General features: G+C 38.3%; 1 protein-coding gene across 5 annotated transcripts in view; it reads left to right on the top strand.

Moving 5' to 3' along the window:
- The window catches only part of kiaa1549la (KIAA1549-like a), a 138,544-nt gene extending 121,444 nt beyond the window's left edge, over positions 1-17,100 (top strand). For 2 of the 5 annotated variants that reach the window (XM_028450154.1, XM_028450149.1), the window contains 8 exons: positions 965-1,097; positions 2,634-2,878; positions 3,105-3,267; positions 4,671-4,768; positions 6,225-6,370; positions 6,438-6,592; positions 6,662-6,728; positions 14,518-17,100. In XM_028450154.1, coding sequence (XP_028305955.1) covers positions 965-1,097; positions 2,634-2,878; positions 3,105-3,267; positions 4,671-4,768; positions 6,225-6,370; positions 6,438-6,592; positions 6,662-6,691 — 970 coding nt within the window. In that variant the 3' untranslated portion in view covers positions 6,692-6,728; positions 14,518-17,100. The remainder of the gene's footprint in view (positions 1-964; positions 1,098-2,633; positions 2,879-3,104; positions 3,268-4,670; positions 4,769-6,224; positions 6,371-6,437; positions 6,593-6,661; positions 6,729-14,517) is intronic. The other 3 variants (XM_028450152.1, XM_028450151.1, XM_028450150.1) reach the window with 3 other exon arrangements.
- The last annotated feature ends 942 nt before the right edge of the window (positions 17,101-18,042 follow it).

Genomic DNA, 18,042 nt, shown 5'->3' with positions numbered 1-18,042 from the left:
GCCAGAGAAAAACCCGCTTCCGACCAGGCTAGTCGTTCAGCCTAAGTTACCATGGTGATTTAGCTTCGTAAGACGTTAGCGAACTTCGTAGGACAGCACACACTAATTAGATCCCGGAAGTTAGCGCGATAATAGGTAATATTGCTTCGTATCATACCCCCCTTAAAGTTTGAATGACCATAGTACCATAATCAAGTTCACTCATCCAGATAACTGTGAATATCTGGCAAAGGGGATATTTGGCGGAGTTTGCGCTCTCTGAGTGCTCTTAGTATTAAATGCATTTTATTCATTCATATCAATAAAAAGATGTTCGGAAACAGAAAAATATGAAAGACACCTTTTAAAGCACTGGTTGAGTAGTTGTTAAGCATTACATAATTGAACACATCATTTGATAAGCCAGTTGATATGTAAGAATTAAAACAAATATAATGTTGGTTCTTCTTCTGACTTCTTCTGACTGCAGAGGAGTGTGTTGCTCATGTAGAGCCATTATGTTAATGATAGTAGGTGCATCTCTTAGTGTGAGGTTGTGATCTGCAATCAATGTTAAAGGCTGCTCCATAATGCACACTGTTAATGCAGATGTAGAAAACCACAACATTTAACCAGTTTAAGTGTTTTGAAAGTCATCAATAAATTAAGAACGTCCATTTATTCACACATAATTCAATCGAAAATTATTCATTGAGTTAAATTACTTTTAATCCAGTTCATTAAATCTCCAATTTTTCCCATCAGCCAGTGAATTAATACAATTTACTGTGATTATCCACCTCTGCGGTGGAAGTAATAATGGTTTGATTAGATTACCATTAGAAATTCATGGCTCGATAACGTGTTACACCTCTTCCTGTCTTTTTTTCTTTTTTCTTTAATCTGTGTCTTGACCTTAACTTTAGTGGAAAATTCCTGATAAACCACTTCATACACTGAGCTCATATTTCCATCTGTACACCAGGTACTCTCATCCACGAGAGCCTACCTACTGGAGCCGGCAGTCTCTGAGCAGCCCAAGCCCCGTGGAGACGGAAATGGACCTGCTGGTGATGAGGGAGAGATCCAGGAGGGGCATCCGCAACAACGGCTATGATGTAAGTTCAAACCCTGAGGGCTTCTTCTGACCAGAAACAAGGTCAGAAGAAGCCAAAAAAAGAGGCTCTTGAAGTTCTTAAACTGGACTTCTGAAGAATTTAAGGCAATTTATCACTGCAAAGTCTACAGCTGAGTCATAGAAATAAAGGACAGGGTAAGACGGGTGCACAGTACCATTCAATTTCATACAGTATTTCTTAGTTTCCCATCCTTCTAGCTCAGACTTAATACGTTTGTATATATCCTTTCAGTGAACTTTATAAACCTCGCAAAAAGAGAGATAGGAAAAAATAAATTCCGATTCCAAAGAAAGAGATGGTGATTAAGGTGGAGAGAGATTAAGATGGTGCAGGAGGAAAATCAAGTGACGACAGATAGAGGGAGTGTGAGTGAAATCTCTCTCTGATGCACCATAGTAACAGCAGTGACCGTGCTACCTTGGTGAATGTCAATGAGTCTGAATGCGGTTAGAGCCTATTCATGGATTCAGATGGAAGACTTGATAGTAGTTAATAGCTTCAAATGCACCAAACAACACGAAGAGAAAAGGGCAAGAGTGTGTGTCTCCGTGCGTATATATAAATAAGGAAGAAAGCGTTGATTGGAAATGTGGCAGTAGCACTGTTTTTGTGTGTATTTTACACACATTATACACACAGGGATCTATTCTTCCATGTGCGTAAGACAAAAAAGCCACGCAGCGGTGCAGTTTTTGGCTGCGCGCTATTCTCCCCTACTTAAGTCATTCCCTGCGCGCCTCCATCCCAGTTACGCACTGTGGGTGAAGTGGCCCTGAAATGTGGGCGTTCCCATTCAAATCTGGCCTCACACACATTCTCCCGTCTGGTTAATTTATTTCCCTCTTATGGGCTTCTGAACCTGGAATAAGTGCAGCACCCTGAGAAGGTGAAACATTATAACTATAACTATAAGTTACAATTCAAGCCTTTAAAATATGAAGTGTTTTTTACCGTGTCATGCAGTTTTGTGGGCTCAATTCTGAATGTAAACACTATTGTTTACAACGTTACGTCTCTGAGAATCGAATCCATATTGAAGTAATTGTTATTGTGACGAAAAAAATAAATAAATCATTAACCCATTTGAAAATCGAATAGAATCGAATTGAATCGTGAATCGAATGCAACTGATATTTGGAAATTTGAATTGATTCGCAGAAAAGGGAGCGACAGAGGCATCTCTTGGCTCTTTGCATTCGAACCGAATGGCAGGAATTGGTCAAAAGTCTGATTCTTTTTGTTCCTTTTTCTGAATACATAATGTATTAACTACTCTCAGGATGGGATGATTATTTCAACCAGTAATACAAAAAGTGTTTCTGAACAGGAGTGTGGATTCCACCTTCAAATATCAAATCAGTTTCTTAAATTTTGCTATACTTTGACTGCTGTATGACAATTAAAGTATTGCAAAACTATAACATAAAGTGTGCAACTTTTAGGATGATTTTTGGATGCTCAAAGTATGTATCTGATGCTGTACTGTTGGCTGAGTTTGACCCCTCCCACCCCCAGGGTGAACCGGAGCCCTATGAGGAAACCAATGTGGACCGTCTGATGAGTTCTCTCGGATTCGGGGGCGGATCTACTGGAACTGGCAACAGCAGCCTGGGGGTGAAGGCTCACCGTGGATCCGACTCCTCCACACTCAGCTCTCAGCCATCCATTGACGAAGTCCGCACACAGATGCATATGTTGCTAGGCAACGCCTTCAGCCTGGCACCTCCGGACCATGACCCTCCATCACCTCCGATCATCAAGTAAATTCAAATGTTTCACTCAAAAGCTTACATTTTAATATAATGCGTATCAGCTTGTTCTCCTTTCTGAGAGCGTGCAGCCTACTCTCAAGCTGTCACTTTACACAAAAGTGGATTCATACAAAGAACTTTGCAAAGCACAGTCAGAAAAGCTGAAAAAGTAAAAGATGGGGAGTGGGAGTATTTTCATTGACTTCTCAATAAACCTTTTGCCTCTCGCCAACAGTCACCGCCATCATCACCACGCTTACAGCGCCTACAATCCATCCCATACCAGCCACTATAGCGATGGGGTGACCAGTGCACCTGGTACCATGAATCACCCATGTGGAGGCCGACAGAGGAGCACAGGGTTCGAGGACATGCACCAGTGCAGCCTTCCCAAACCGGTGCGTGTCAAAAAACTGTCTGCATATAATATGATGAGGTGTGTTATTGTCTGCCTGAAAACAGAAATAAATCTGTGCAGAGGGCAGTAGTGAAAGTAATAGATTACAAGTACTCATGTTACTGTAATTGAGTAGCTTATATGGGTACTTGTACTTTTTTTTAGTTTATTTCTAAATCAGTAATTGTACTTGTAATTAAGTACGTCTTAAAATAAGTAATTAATTACATTTCTACAGTAAATTATTATGTTTTAGGAATATTTTTTTTTTCCATTTTATGGTCTCAATAGGGTTTCTACCTATTATGTTGTTGGCATGGCAATGTTTTAGAGTTCATACATTTAGTTATACATCGAGCTTGATCATTTTTTTTTTCATTTTGAATTGATTTTATATAAGTATTTCATTTTATTTAAATTGAAATGTATTTAGATTTCATTTTGACAAACCTTTTATTTTATACAGATGCCTTTGTGGAAAAAAAATTAAGTTCCAACTGTGCAATATTTGATCTCTTCCTTTTTAAGTTTATACATGAGATTTTTATTGTATGCAAGGGAACCGTGGCAAGATTCATTACCAAAAATCAACATTGGGGGGTGAAAGTAACTCGTAACTTTTACTTTGAGTACTTTTTAATTGAGCTTACTCACTTGTACTTGAGTACAATTCCAATCAAGTAACAGTGCTTCTACTTACAGTAAGTAGGATATATCAGTACTCTTTACACCTCTGGTATAGGGAAAATTCTTGGTATTCTTTGTTACTAAAGTGGATTTAAAAGTCCATTAAAGTTTAGCAACTGAAGTGTTGGCCTCAACTTTTTTATTAATGTTTTTATTTTTGGAGTTCATGTTTTAAAGAAAACCTGAGTTACATCTTGAATATTGAACTTTCTATATTGAAATCCAAAATGTGTCACACAAAAACCAGTCTATCTAATATATATATTTTCTATTATTGGTGAGGGTGTAGCTGTGTAAGGATGATGAGTCAACCTTAGAGTCAACCAAGGTTTGATCTCCGTCACACGTTTTATTATTATTCCACACGTGCAGTCAGTCCCTATTTGTGGAGAATGTAATTTTAGTCACACTCTATCTGGCTGTCCGACAAAAGTGAAGCCAAAGGTTTCATCCAGTGTTTGTATGAGCGGTGAGTTGGAATAGCTTGAGGAGCTGCTGCAGTGAGCTCAGCAACCAGGGAAAAGCTGAGCAGAGATTAAAGAGGCTGATGTGTGAACATCAAGCAACATAAAACATCAACACACACTGCTTGGGTTAGATCTGCAAGTTCTCCTTTGATTTTCTAAAGTCTTTCAACACACATGTCAGATTTCAGTTGGGTTTTTAACGATTTTTTCCTTCTACAACGTGTTCAAATGTATTCCTGACATTTTGCAGGGTTTCCGGTTCACCCAGCTTCCTGATATGGGCATTGGGACCCCACCACCACTGATCCCCTCAAGACCAGTACCACCTCCTGGGAACTCAGTGCGACGGTATTGCACATGCTAATTCATTATAACAAATACAAGGCACTGACATGTAGATATAAGGTCACCAACCTTTCTGCAACTGTGCGATACTTCATAAGTACTGTAATTTAACAATTATGTCACATTTTATTAAAATCTACTTTGTGTTTTTTTGGGTTTTTTTAAGTGTCATATATAACATACCACAACACATACACTAAATGTGTAAAACAATGTTTCAATGAAAAGAAACATTTAAAGATGGTTAAATTGACACTAAAATGTCACCACGTGCAGCAATATTTACTTTTACTAAGTACTAACTACATCTCTCATATATTTGAAGTTGTGAGTTTGAATCCTGTAAAGTAAATCAGATTTTAGATGGAGCTCATTGGTGACTAGAGCTCCTGAGGGCCCCTCAGATGATCCATGAGGGCTACCTGGGGGCCTGCGGGCACCGTTGGTGACCCCTGTACTAGATAGATATATTCTATCTATCTACAATCATTTACAATAAATATACAAAGTTGACATAGAGGGATTTGAGGCCACTTTCATATAAAAGTAACATGTGACAGGATTGATTTTTCATATACAAATGATTTTCACATGGGTATAAATATAGCAGAACAGAGTGTGTTCCTTCATTTCAATGCAGTGGCTGTAGTCATCTCTGTTGCTGGGGACTTGAATCTCTGCTGAGACTCACTGAATGGAACATGGTCTCCCTCTTGTGGACAAACTGTAAAGAATAAAGCTTTAACTTTAAAGAATAAAGGCCAAGAAGAAGAAAAAAAACACATTTGCAAAGAATGAATGATCGGCAATAAAACATTGATTTAATGCAAAAGAATAAAACATTCAGTTTACAGTTTGTCACCTTTATTATGGATGTAGATTTGTGTTTGTATTATTCAATGAAATAAAAACTTAATTTCTAAAGAACCTACCAAAAAAAGTGCAATTAAATTGGCACCCAAAATATTGCATTTGAACACTTTTTCTTTAATTAAAAAGGTTTTTTGAACTAAGTTTTTTGATTGAAGTCATAATAATGACTAAGAATATTATATATTATATATATATTATATATATATATAAGTGTAGAAACTGAAACTATAAGTATAATAAACTGACTATTTAATTACTTTGTAATTAATAATGTCTAATTTGTCATTTTGCAGTAAACTGTGTTTTAAATAATTCATATAATCTTTCTCACATGCACACAGCCTTTTATTTCGCTTGAGGTATACAGTTCCTTTATTTACGACAATGACAACAACAGGATTACAGTTACAGTGTTCAACAAAGATTTTCCATTTTTCAATTCAGTCAGATTTAGTTTTGGTAGAAAACGGAATCTGACTTTCCCTTAATAATCTGTTTTTGTGTGTCTGTATTTGAGTTAAAACAAAAACATGATACATGATATATTGGTTAATTATGGTCTTCATCATCTTTTTTTTTTCTGTAGTTCTACTCCTGATGTTAGTCTAAAGCCTCGTGTATCAGAAGCGTCTGAACTGCAGGCCCAGCAACACAACGGTGCTCCCTACCTGCCTCTGTCCAGGACGCCTTTCCCTGCTGTGACCGTGGACCAGCCCGTCACCGCCTACTCAGGTAAGACCCAGCGCTCAGTGCACAGGCTTGTCCTGATATAGATAATATAAATGACCACGTCTCACAGGGAATCCAATAACAGGAGTCTATGCTATATCAGCCAATCGACCAGGCTACTCGGACTACTTTGTAATGTCACCGCCATCGTCGTACCGGAGCCCGTCCTGGATGTCCTATCCACCAGAACCAGAAGACCTGCCACGGCAGTGGAGCGATGCACCGGTATTTATTATTTATTAACCACGTAGAGAATCTGAGATGATTTCTCAATGTTGTATTTCTTTTCTTTAGAACTCACGCCACCTTGAGACCATCTGCTGAAGTCTTTCTCCTGTGAGTAGGGACAGACTAATGCACGGTGCGTCACCTCTAGGTTATGTTTTATCCTGTGTTTGTCTGTCTGTCTGTCTGTCTGTCTGTCTGTCTGTCTGTCAGTTAGCGAGATAACTTGAAAATTTATGAACGGATCTGGATTACATTTTCAGGAAATGTTGATAATGGGACAAGGAACAGGTGATAACATTTTGGTGATGTTCTGGATTACCAAAAATGAGAAAATACCACTCGTAGAAATTAAGTAAGTAAATGTAATTACATAGCGCTTTTCACAGATAGAAATCACGAAATGCTGTAAAAACAAAGATGAAATTAAAACAACAAGAGCAACATCACAAAAAGGATAATAAAAGAGAGGTGAATTTACAACAACAGGAGCAACATCATAACAGGATTAAAAGAAAGACCAAAAGCTTTCTGAAGTCTTCAAACGCTTTTTAAAAGAGTCCGCAGTCAAGCTGATGGAGGGACTGGTGCAGGCTATTCAAGAGTTTTGGTGCTACTGCCTGGAACACCAAGTCACCCCAGGTTTTAAAATCGTTTTTTGGGATCGTAAGGAGACCTGGCCTGATGACCAAAGTTTGCGCCCTGAAGTTTAGGGGCACAAGTCAGTGATATACTGAAGGGCCTGAGTCAGGATTACATTTTTAAACTCAGTACGAAATTTCACTGTAAGCCAATGAAGACTGGATATAAATAGGGTAATGTGGGCTGTTCTGGGTGCACTGGTCAAAAGTCTCTTCAGAGTTGACTTGTTAAAACAGGTGAAAACAGAATTACAATAGTCAACGAGTGACGAGATGAACGCGTGGACAATCATTTTGATATTGGATTTGGACAACAAATTCCTCACTCTGGAGATATTTCTCAGATGATAAAAAAAACAGGCCCCAGGACAGAGCCCTGGGCTACTCCACATGACAGGTCAGACACATTCAACATCACATTGTTCATAGTAACAATAAAAGTTCTTCCATTTATATAAGAAGTGAACCACTGGAGTACAGCACCAGAAAACCCCATCTCGGATTTGAGTCGATCAACCAGTATACTGTGATCTACAGTGTCATATTAAGCATGGATGTGCCTGCTCCTTTAAGCGTGGTGGCTTATGGGTAATGCGCGGTGGCTTAATGGTAATATAGTAGTGGTTTGGAAGTGGGTGCTGTACTCTTTAATCACCAGGACGGCCGCCCGGACTACAGTTATTCAATAAGAGCCATAAAAGACATGGACATAATGGAAAGAGTGGCTGGACGGAGGCTTAAACATGAGGAGATTCACACGGACTTATTACACACACACACACACACACACACACACACACACACACACACACACACACACACACACACACACACACACACACACACACACACACACACACACACACACACACACACACACACACACACACACACACACACACACACACACGGACATCAGCAAACGGAACAGGCATCATCTTGGCATGAAGCACCAGAGCTTTACTAATGATTATTGTAAAGTTCATTTTTCACTCCTGTATAGTGGAGGTAGAACAGCTGTAGTATTAACTACTGGCTTTGATTGACCAAAGTATGGACTTTTATCTCTCTGCCCCGCTGCGCGATCTCTCTTTTATTCTGCGCAGCAAAGCAAAACCGTGTGTTATTGTCAAGCTGCTGCTTCAAAACTACAATAAAAATAAAAGACAAAACAGTTCTCATGTGGTATACCATGTTGTAGCCCTGTCCAATCAGAACCTTCCTAACCCCCATACCTAAAGCGGAATAGATTAAAGTCCAATAAACCGGTTTTCATGTAAACCTCAATTCAGTATTTACTATTTCTATGTAAATACGAAGCAGAACACTTTTATTACGAATAATTTAATTCGGAATAACTAATTCTGGATTAGAAACGTCATGCAACTGTGGCCATTATGGGTGGAAATGAGCTACTTGGCGGAGGTCTGTGCTCTCCGAGTGCTTTTCTAGTTTTATTTTATTTTATTATTTATTTTTCTCTAATCTTGTCTGCACATGCTGTCAAAGGTTTTTATACTATATTATATATAGTGCAGTATTTCCGTGACAGCTATACAAGTTTTATTATTGCAATTAAATTAATGCACTAATTTTATGGCAGTGGCTATCAATATACCGACATTCTATCCATACGCAGGGCCCCTCATTGGCCAGTTTAGGTCATGTGATAGGTCAGTCACTGGTCAGTTTAATCCTAACCCTAAAAATTGTTGCGATTTCGGGTTATAATGTAACCCTAAACCTAACCCTAACCGCTACCACCCCCACCTTTAGGCCCAATGGCCCTAAACTCAACTGCTACTGCCTCCACTCAAATGACCCTGACCCTCAATCTAACCCACAACCCTAACCCCTAACCCCTACCCTAAACCCTGATACTAACCCTAACCGCTACCACCCCCACCTAATGGTCCTAAACTCATCTGCTACCGACTCCACTCAAATGACCCTAACCCTAACCCTAACCTGATGACCAAAATTTTCAATTATCCAAGTTCAATTAACATTCAATTACAGGTTTGTCATAATGTACAATTCTTTTAAAAATAAAATAACACCAATGAATTCAATTAAAATAAAAAAAAAATTATTTTAGTTTAAATAATTTAATGAAGAAAATATTAGTAAATATCAGTAGTCTTTACACCCCTGATTAAGTTTAATCTGATTGGTCGGCTATGATGTGTTGTCTGGTCATTTCATTTTTTGTAGTTTCACAATGTTCGTTGATCATTTTAAAACAATAACTAATATCTTACTCAGTAGCTGTTTGGTGTAGAAATGTAATGAATTAATTTGCTTATTTTAAAACAAACTAAAATACTGATTCAGACATGTACTCCAAAAAGTACAAGGACTAAAAAGCAACTGAATTACAGAAATGTAAGTACAATGTTGCAAAAAAAACAACTCAATAAAAAAATGAATGTTCCTGTGCGTGTGTCTGGCTATCCACAGCTGTTATGCTAACTGGCGACGCTAAATTGTCTTTAAATGAGGTGTTAACGTGAGCGTTCATGGCCGTCTGGCTGAATGTGTTAGCTCTCTGATGGACTGCACTACGGCTCTCATCCTGCGTTAGCCGGGACAGGCTCCAACTTCTCTCTTACCAATAAGTGTAAATGAGTATGGCTGAAGGTTAATGTGTTTACCTCCATCTGCAGTTTGCTTCCCGATGCACATTATTTCATTTTGTGCAACGTTACTGAAGAGCTCTCGAACCCTTGAGATGCAGCCATTTGCTTGTTATGAAGCTTGTTCCCACTTAACGTTACAATAACTGCCAACTGAAACTATATGACTACATAGATTAAAACTTCATTCCTTGGCAACTTAATCACAAATAATGTTTTAAAATTAGACAGAATGTGGGTGTTGCCATGCTAAAGATTGGCAACAGCATTTTTTTTTCTAGATGGGCTATGCTCTTAGAGACAATATACATCTTTTAATCACATTTTAGTCACAGTGTGCGAGGGAGGCAACCTGCAGTGTTACGTGATACTAAAATAATATCTTTCTTCTATGCAGATACAGTATGGGCACAAAATGAGTCCACAAATGCAGAAAATGATTTTAAAGTACCAAAAAATAACAACACAATCCCCATCACTACTGGTAAAAACTCTGAAGATGACAACAAAAATTCACAGAAGATTTTAAAATGCAAAAAAAAAAATCAAAAGAAATGCATGAAATGACTCAAAAACTGCAAAAAAAAAAAAAAATTCACAGGAAATATTTTTTAAAAATGACAATAAAAATACACAAAATGTCTCGTAACACACTCAGCAACAAAATACAAAGGATGACTCTGAAAACACATGAAATGACAACATGAAAACACAGCGTAACGCAATACGCACACAAAACAACAAAAACACAAAATGTAAAAAAAAAAAAAATATGCACAAAATGACAAGAAAAACATACAATTGACAATAACATACAAAATGACATCAACATTGGTTCAAACCCATTGATCTTTCCTTTGTTAATTCTCAAACTAATCACTGTCCTCCTTGTCTAGAGAAGAAATCACTGTAAGAATGAAGCAAAAACAATTCTATGTATCCGTCTGCGGGACTCCACATGCCACAATGCAATGCACGGAATTTTTCCGACAATGTTAACTCATTCAGTGCCATTTTCAGATTTTCTACCCCCCCTCAGTGCCAGCTGTTTTTGAGCATTTTGACTGATTTTAAAGACCCACAGAATATTTTGTACTATGACAATCTGAAATCTGACACCAGATTCTGACAGATTGAAGCCTCTACTTTCACCAAAAAAAAAAACATTTATTTCTGGCTTGTTTTGTTCTTTTGTAATCAGCTGTTGAATAGAGCAAGTTTTACACAAATCTTCAGTTTCAGAGCAAAAAGCTGAGAAAAAAAGCCTTTTTGTAAAAAAAAAACCCTGTCAGTGACTTAAAGGCTTTTTTTTGCTTTAGTGACAACTCTAACATCTGAACATTGTTTCCTTATATAAAACATTAAAAAAAAAAACACTGAGCTTTTGATGGCAAAATTATTGTTATTTTGCTCTCTGGTTGAGAGTTGAATGGATTTCTTACTGTATTTTGGCATTCCTCCTACTTTCTCTCCCGTCAGTCTGCACACACACAACTTCCTCTTCCTCCCCGACATGCAGAGTGTCACTTCTTGCCCCGTTTTTTTTGTTTTATCTCACCATCGCCACATTATCCATGAGTTCAACACATGCTCTGGTCGAGTGTGTGCTGCTGGGAACGTCAACTCTCGTACGTAGCGCCATTTTCTGTCTCATAAACTCCTTTCTTCTCTCCCTCTTATCTCTGCGGAGCATGGATGATCTCTCATCCAAAGGTGTGTTGCTACCTCCTACATGTCACCTATTATTTTGCTCTCTGGCTCACAGGCTGGGGGTATTTTGTATCACCCTCAACACCCCCCCCCCCCCCCCCCCCCCTCCCCCTCCTCTCGACACGCAGGGATGACCCGTTTGGCCTGGTTAGTTGATGGTTTTATCTCACGATCACAACATTATCAATAATCTACTCAGGTCAGGTGTTAGTATGTGAAGTTGTGAGCTGCTGGATACGTCACAATATCACTCTGTAGCGCCATAATCTCCCTTTTTCCTGCTTCTTCCTGCTTTGCTGGGTAGCATCAGTGGCTAATCTGCTGCCATCTTCAGGGCACAGTTGGTCACTACATCACCCCACAGCTTAGATAATGATGAGGGACCTCCGCTAGGGTGTTTTCTAGTAATCCCCGTGAAAAAACGCAAATGACGAGTTATCTCGTCAATGGCACTGAGTGTTTGGATTATAAATGACGAGTTATCTCGTCAAGGGCACTGATTGAGTTAATAAACCAAATATTTACAGTGACAATAAAAAGATCTTGCGAGCAGCAATTTTAACCCTTAGCATATTTTTTCCGAGGCTTTCGACATCTTTGAGACCTGAACTATGTTTTTGATACAAATATTTTCTGTAGCCATTAAAGCTTTGAAAGACTTATTAGCACTGTGAACACAGAACTAAGTACATTTAAAAAATGGATGGAAAGTAATAAATTATGCTTGAATTTAAATCAAAATTTATATCATTTGGAAATTATAAATCCATCTCCCAAAAAACTGGTTGAGATAGAGTACAAATTGAAAATGTTACAGAAATAACATTTTTAGGTGTAATGATAGACCAAAAGTTAAGTTGGAAAGCACACATCAGGCATATGTGTCTCCAAAAGTCTATCAAGAGAGTGAAACATATCCTTGATCATAATGCACTCCATACATTGTACTGCTCTTTAATCCAACCATACCTAACCTATTGTGTAGAAGTATGCGGCAATAATTACAAAAATACAATACAGTCCACTTTTTCTACAACAGAAAAGGGCGGCACGAATTATACATAAGGCTACGTTTCTTAAAAACACAAATCATCTCTTTCTCAAATCAAAATGATTAAAAATGCATGATCTTGTAAAAATAATGTTCAAAGCTTATCATTATTTATTACCTGTTCATACAGTATTCAAAATATGTTTTCTCATAAATATCAGTCAAACTGTGTGGTTTCAATGGTGGGGATCCACCAGGAGAATATGTCTGTGTGGTTTAAAGTTGTGGAACAGTCCAGAGCTCCAATTAAAGCAATGTCTAAACATTCACCATTTCAAACAAAATGTCTGGTCACAATACAACGGTAATGAGGTTTGATTGTATTCATGTTGTGTGAACAGTTGGATTAGATGTTACTTATACCCTTGTGGTATTCTGTCTACCATTGTTGGTACCAGATCCTCAATGTTACTTACCCTTGTGGTATTGCCATCCCATTACCATTGTTTGTATTCAAAAATCATTGTTTCCTGTGGTAATGTCAACTCAACTCAACTTTATTTATGTAGCGCAACTTACAACAAAGTCATCACAGCACACTGAACAAAATACAGTATATGGTCCATAGTAAGAAAGAAAGAAAGAACCCAACAAGATCCACATGAAGAAGCATTTCGTTACAGTGGGAAGAAAAAACTCCCTCTTTTTATGAGAAGAAATCTCCAGCGGAACCAGGTTCAGAGGTGTCAGCCATCCACTTAGACTGGTTAGGGTTAGTGGACAGAAGGGCAAACAGAAAAGGATAGACCATCCAAATGTCCCAGACTAGCTGAGCCGTGAACCAATGATCCGAGTTTCACAGACTAGTTGTGCTGCGAACCGTTGATCAGGAACCGCCAGCTTCATTATCTGTATAATATGAGTCAGTATGTATGTGTGGTTTTGCACATGTGCAACTATAATACTGTTTCTTAAAGGTCCCATATCATGCTATTATTCATCTCTATTTGTTACCAAAAACATAGTATTTGAGGTTTATTTTCCCAAATTTGCCTGTTTTCCAGAGTTTTAGCCTCTGAAAAGTCACTTTCTGATCAACTCTACACAAACAGGCTGATTTGTGGCCTACTTATGCATATTCATGAGTGGGCGTGCCTATAGACGAGACACTGACTTCCTCCTCCCCGCACGGTGACGTAAGGCCGGAGGACAGCCCGCCCTCCTCCCACCCACTCCGTAGCCGAGCTCATGCTGCTTTATAAACACAAGACAGAGCGTGGGGGCGGGGCGTTCACTGGTACATACATAGACTGTAAAAAATACATACATATCACTGTGCTAAGGATGCTTTGTGGGTGTGTCTGTTTATGTATAAATCCCGGCAGAGAGCTTCCTGGAGGCGTGGCTTCTCCAGCTCAGTGCCGCGTCAAATTTGTCATCAAACTGGGAACGCTTCATCAAATTGGAGCGAGGTGTTTGGGCTCACCCTGCAGTAAGAAAGGAGAAAATCACCCTCTAACTAACCATTGAGGGAATCAATGAAAAAAACACTTTGGGCATGTGTATGAAGCCTAAATAACACTTTTATCATGTTTAAAGCACAGAAAAGTCGATTTAGCTTAACATGGGCCCTTTAAAGATGTATTTTTTAGAAAATTGAATCGGAAGCAGCTGTTTTGTTTATATTAATTTTTTGTTAGATCGGGGTGGGGTTCAATAAGTTTTACTTCTTCCCACTCAATTTCAAGCATCATTGTATAAGTGAATATAATTGTGTAGCCTATACTTTTGGTTTTGTTTGTTTTGTTTTTGACACACTTTTCGCTTGAAATATAAAAAATTTGAAAAAATAAATAAATAAAAAAAATATTGATAAATATTGATAGCAGAAAAGAAGCTCATCATGATGGAGAGGCAGGCCTGACGTGTGAATCTTTTGTCCTGCAGGTGTCTCTTTGGACAGGTAGAGGCTTCCCTGTCACTGAATACTTGTGGAGCTTCATCACCTCTTCCTAACACCAGCTCTCACTTTCCTCTCTTGTGCTTCAGTCATCACCACTGGCTCCAACAATGTCACCGTTTTCCTTTTGCTACTTTTTCCCCTCTCCGCTAAATGGAATTACTTCTCCACCTTCCAAAAACAAACTCCTCCTCCTCCTCCTCCTAATTCTTTTCCTCCCGTCACAGCTCTGCTTCCGTCTCTTTTCCAATGGGATGCTTAGCCATGATGTATCCTGTGTGTCTGTAATCTGAGCCCCCAGCCTCACTGGCCCGTGCTGGTCCCTCAGGGACCAAAGTCACTATCTTCATGTAGACCGTGTCTGCCAGAGTTCCTGTTCCACCACTGAAGTGAAGTGAAATGAACGGAGCTGAACTGAGCTGAGCTGTGCCAACCTCTGTGTGATCTAGACAAACAAGGCAGATGTGAGAACATTTCTGCTCTGCCAAACATCACACAGCAACTGCCATTGGGCCAGTCCACAGAAGCCTGGAGTTACCAATACCCCAGCTACGGCCAGTTATCCACTCCTCTTCTGACCTAGACTGGAGTCTCCTGGACTTCTCTTTGAGGTATATCACACAAAGCCAGGCACGCCAAACTGACTTAAAACTGTGCTTTTATCCTTGATGAATCCGAATTCTTACATAAACCTTCTATCTCTGATTAATCTGTGTATTTTAAAACAAGTGGGGAAGAAAAAAAAAAAAAGACATTTGAAGAAACAAAAAAAATCTTAAACTGTCTGTATTTATTTTTTGGGGGGACATTTGTGTGGTTTTGTCTTTTCATTTTGTGCATTGATTATATATTTTGTGTACAAATTTCTTGGTGAGTGTTTCTTTTCCACTTATTACGAGGCAAAAAATAGAAATCCTTCTTTGAAGCTGAGAAATCAGCAGCTTAGTAGTCTGTGTTTATGATGGTACTTTTGTATTTTTTGGGGGGTAAACAAAACAAAACAAAAAAAACAACAACTTTATTTCCTTATTTTTTGCTCCATCATGTTGAGTAAAGATGAAAACAATGTTTCACTTTATGTCTATCACTTGATTTTTAACAGATGGTTTGGCAGGACCACGTGGTCAAACCTTCAAAATAAAACTCTGCACTGGTGAGAGTGATGGATTAGCTGCGGTTTATTCTACAGAGGTGGATTGGAAGTGATTTCTCCAAAACGCCAGTACTCGGAGAAAAGCTGTTCTTTTACTTGAAAGCTTTGTAGCGACTGTATTCTGCTCTGTGAGGATCTTTCACTCTTGGTTACTTCTGTCTTGACGAGAAGGGATGAATATTTGGTCACTGACCTATGGTGTAGTACTGTTCATGGGACTTGATGGGCTCAGACGAGCCACACGTAATGATTAAATGTATTACTGTATATAGCAGATGTTTTATTGAAGAGATTTATGCAAGTTGTGTGGGAGGGAGACTGTGCTAGGTGTTAATTTAATGCCATTTTTCTTTGTTTTTATTTTATTACACTTTTAATTGACAAACTGTTTTTGTAACACCTGAAATTTGAGAAGAATTACATGTTTTTTAGTAGGGGTGTCCTGATACTACTTTTTCACTTCCGGTACAATACCGATATCAATCTGATGCCATATTTACATTTATCACTGGTATCATTTTCTTTCATTACATTAATGACACAAATGCATCGAATTTCAAATAATTAACATATTAATGTGAAAGTACCGTTAACTAAGGAGGCACTTGTTGGCCAGCTTGTTTTTCTTTAAGTCTGAACCAAGCGAATAGCCATAATAATAGCTGAGAAAAATGCAATTTTTTTTAATACAAGAATGTCACCATAAGGAATATGTCTCATTTCTACTGAGGACACTGGATTTCTGTGAGCTCACTGTATAAAAGGCTCTTCTTCATCCTTCAGATGGTACTCAAGGAGAATATAGCCATATGTACTTCAGCAAGTGGAAGCAACAACACAGATGTACAGTCATGTGTCCAGGGGCAAATCAAACCAAAACAGAAGTATTTTAAATCAAATGGAGGGGATAAAGGAGATGCTAAGATAGAATAATGTGTAGTTTGTTTTAAAATGAGCACTTTTATTCATAATAGCAAGCCCAATGTTTGAGTGAAAATATACGAGTGGGTAACTTATCATAACAGTAGCGTCATAAACATATGCTAAGCCAGACAATGTAAATGCAGAATTAGAGTTAAAAAGGCAAAGAGCTTGATTGATATAGCCATTGATATTGGTAAAGCTAATCAAGTTATCTAATAGAACACAAAGATGCAAATATCACGTTTTGTAGCCAGATTTTGATACATTTTTAGAGTTGAATGCAAAAATTTGTACGCTAACCACAAAGTATTTCCACTTTAAAAAAAACGACAATTTCACATCGATGACGGCTTTGCAAAAAAGATCCAAGTGTTAAAATGCGACACTTTTTTCTAGCACAACCCGAAAATGTCATCAGCAGATTCTGTTTCCCTCACAACTTAAAAGTGCAATATCTAAAAAAAAAAAAAAAAAAAAGACAGATTTACAATCTTGTAAATGAAGCCAAGATGTGTTGAAAGACACACACACACACACACACACACACACACACACACACACACACACACACACACACACACACACACACACACACACACACACACACACACACACACAGGATCATCCCATCTTCAGGCATCTATGTGATCTCTATCCTCTAAATCCAGGCCTTTGCATGATAAATATTCAATTTTAATCACATGAAAAAGATCAAAGTCAGATGACAGCATTAGGACTTAAAAGGCGCTGCTTTGTAATGTTTGAACCACTTGCAGCTTCTATGTTTCAACCCTCTCACTGTCCACAGTCCATGCGACTTCACTCACATCTACCTTTTTTACGTTGACTCCATGTCAAAGAGCCGGGGGTGGGTGGGTAATAATGGTTTTTAAAGCAGCGGTTAAACAAATTGTGACTTATTGCAATGCTATAAGTTGATGTGCAATGCTTGTGCTTTTACATGGTTGACGGCGAGACGCTTTGATCGATGACAGACTCTAGAACAGACTCCCTGTCTGTAGTTTTTTCTTTCTGCCGTTCGAGCCGTTGTCATGATGCTGTGACATCATGTTGGCACTGATGATGTCACGTTTTGGTCTCTCAAGGACGTTGATGGCGTCATGGTGGCGACACCTATGAATACTGTTGGATGTAGTTATGCAGAACATTTTTTTTTGGTGAATTTCAACAATGAATAAAAAGATACAAATATTGATATTTGTGTGTGTGTTTTTTGTTGTTTTTTTACTAATATTGCAGTAAAATTTAACAAACTATGTAATAGCAAAAGTAGTTGTTTCTAAGCTTTTTCTTTTCTAGGGCCAGTGGCAGGGTTGCAGTTAATTACATTTTTCATTTACAATTACATCTTCAATTATCCATGTTCAATTCCAATAAAATTACGACTACAGTTACCAACATTTTTTTTCCAATT

Source organism: Gouania willdenowi, chromosome 6 (assembly GCF_900634775.1).
Source record: "Gouania willdenowi chromosome 6, fGouWil2.1, whole genome shotgun sequence".
Taxonomy (NCBI): Eukaryota; Metazoa; Chordata; class Actinopteri; order Blenniiformes; family Gobiesocidae; genus Gouania; species Gouania willdenowi.
The sequence above is the reverse complement of the archived record's forward strand: the minus strand, read 5'-3'. Positions and strand labels throughout refer to the sequence as shown.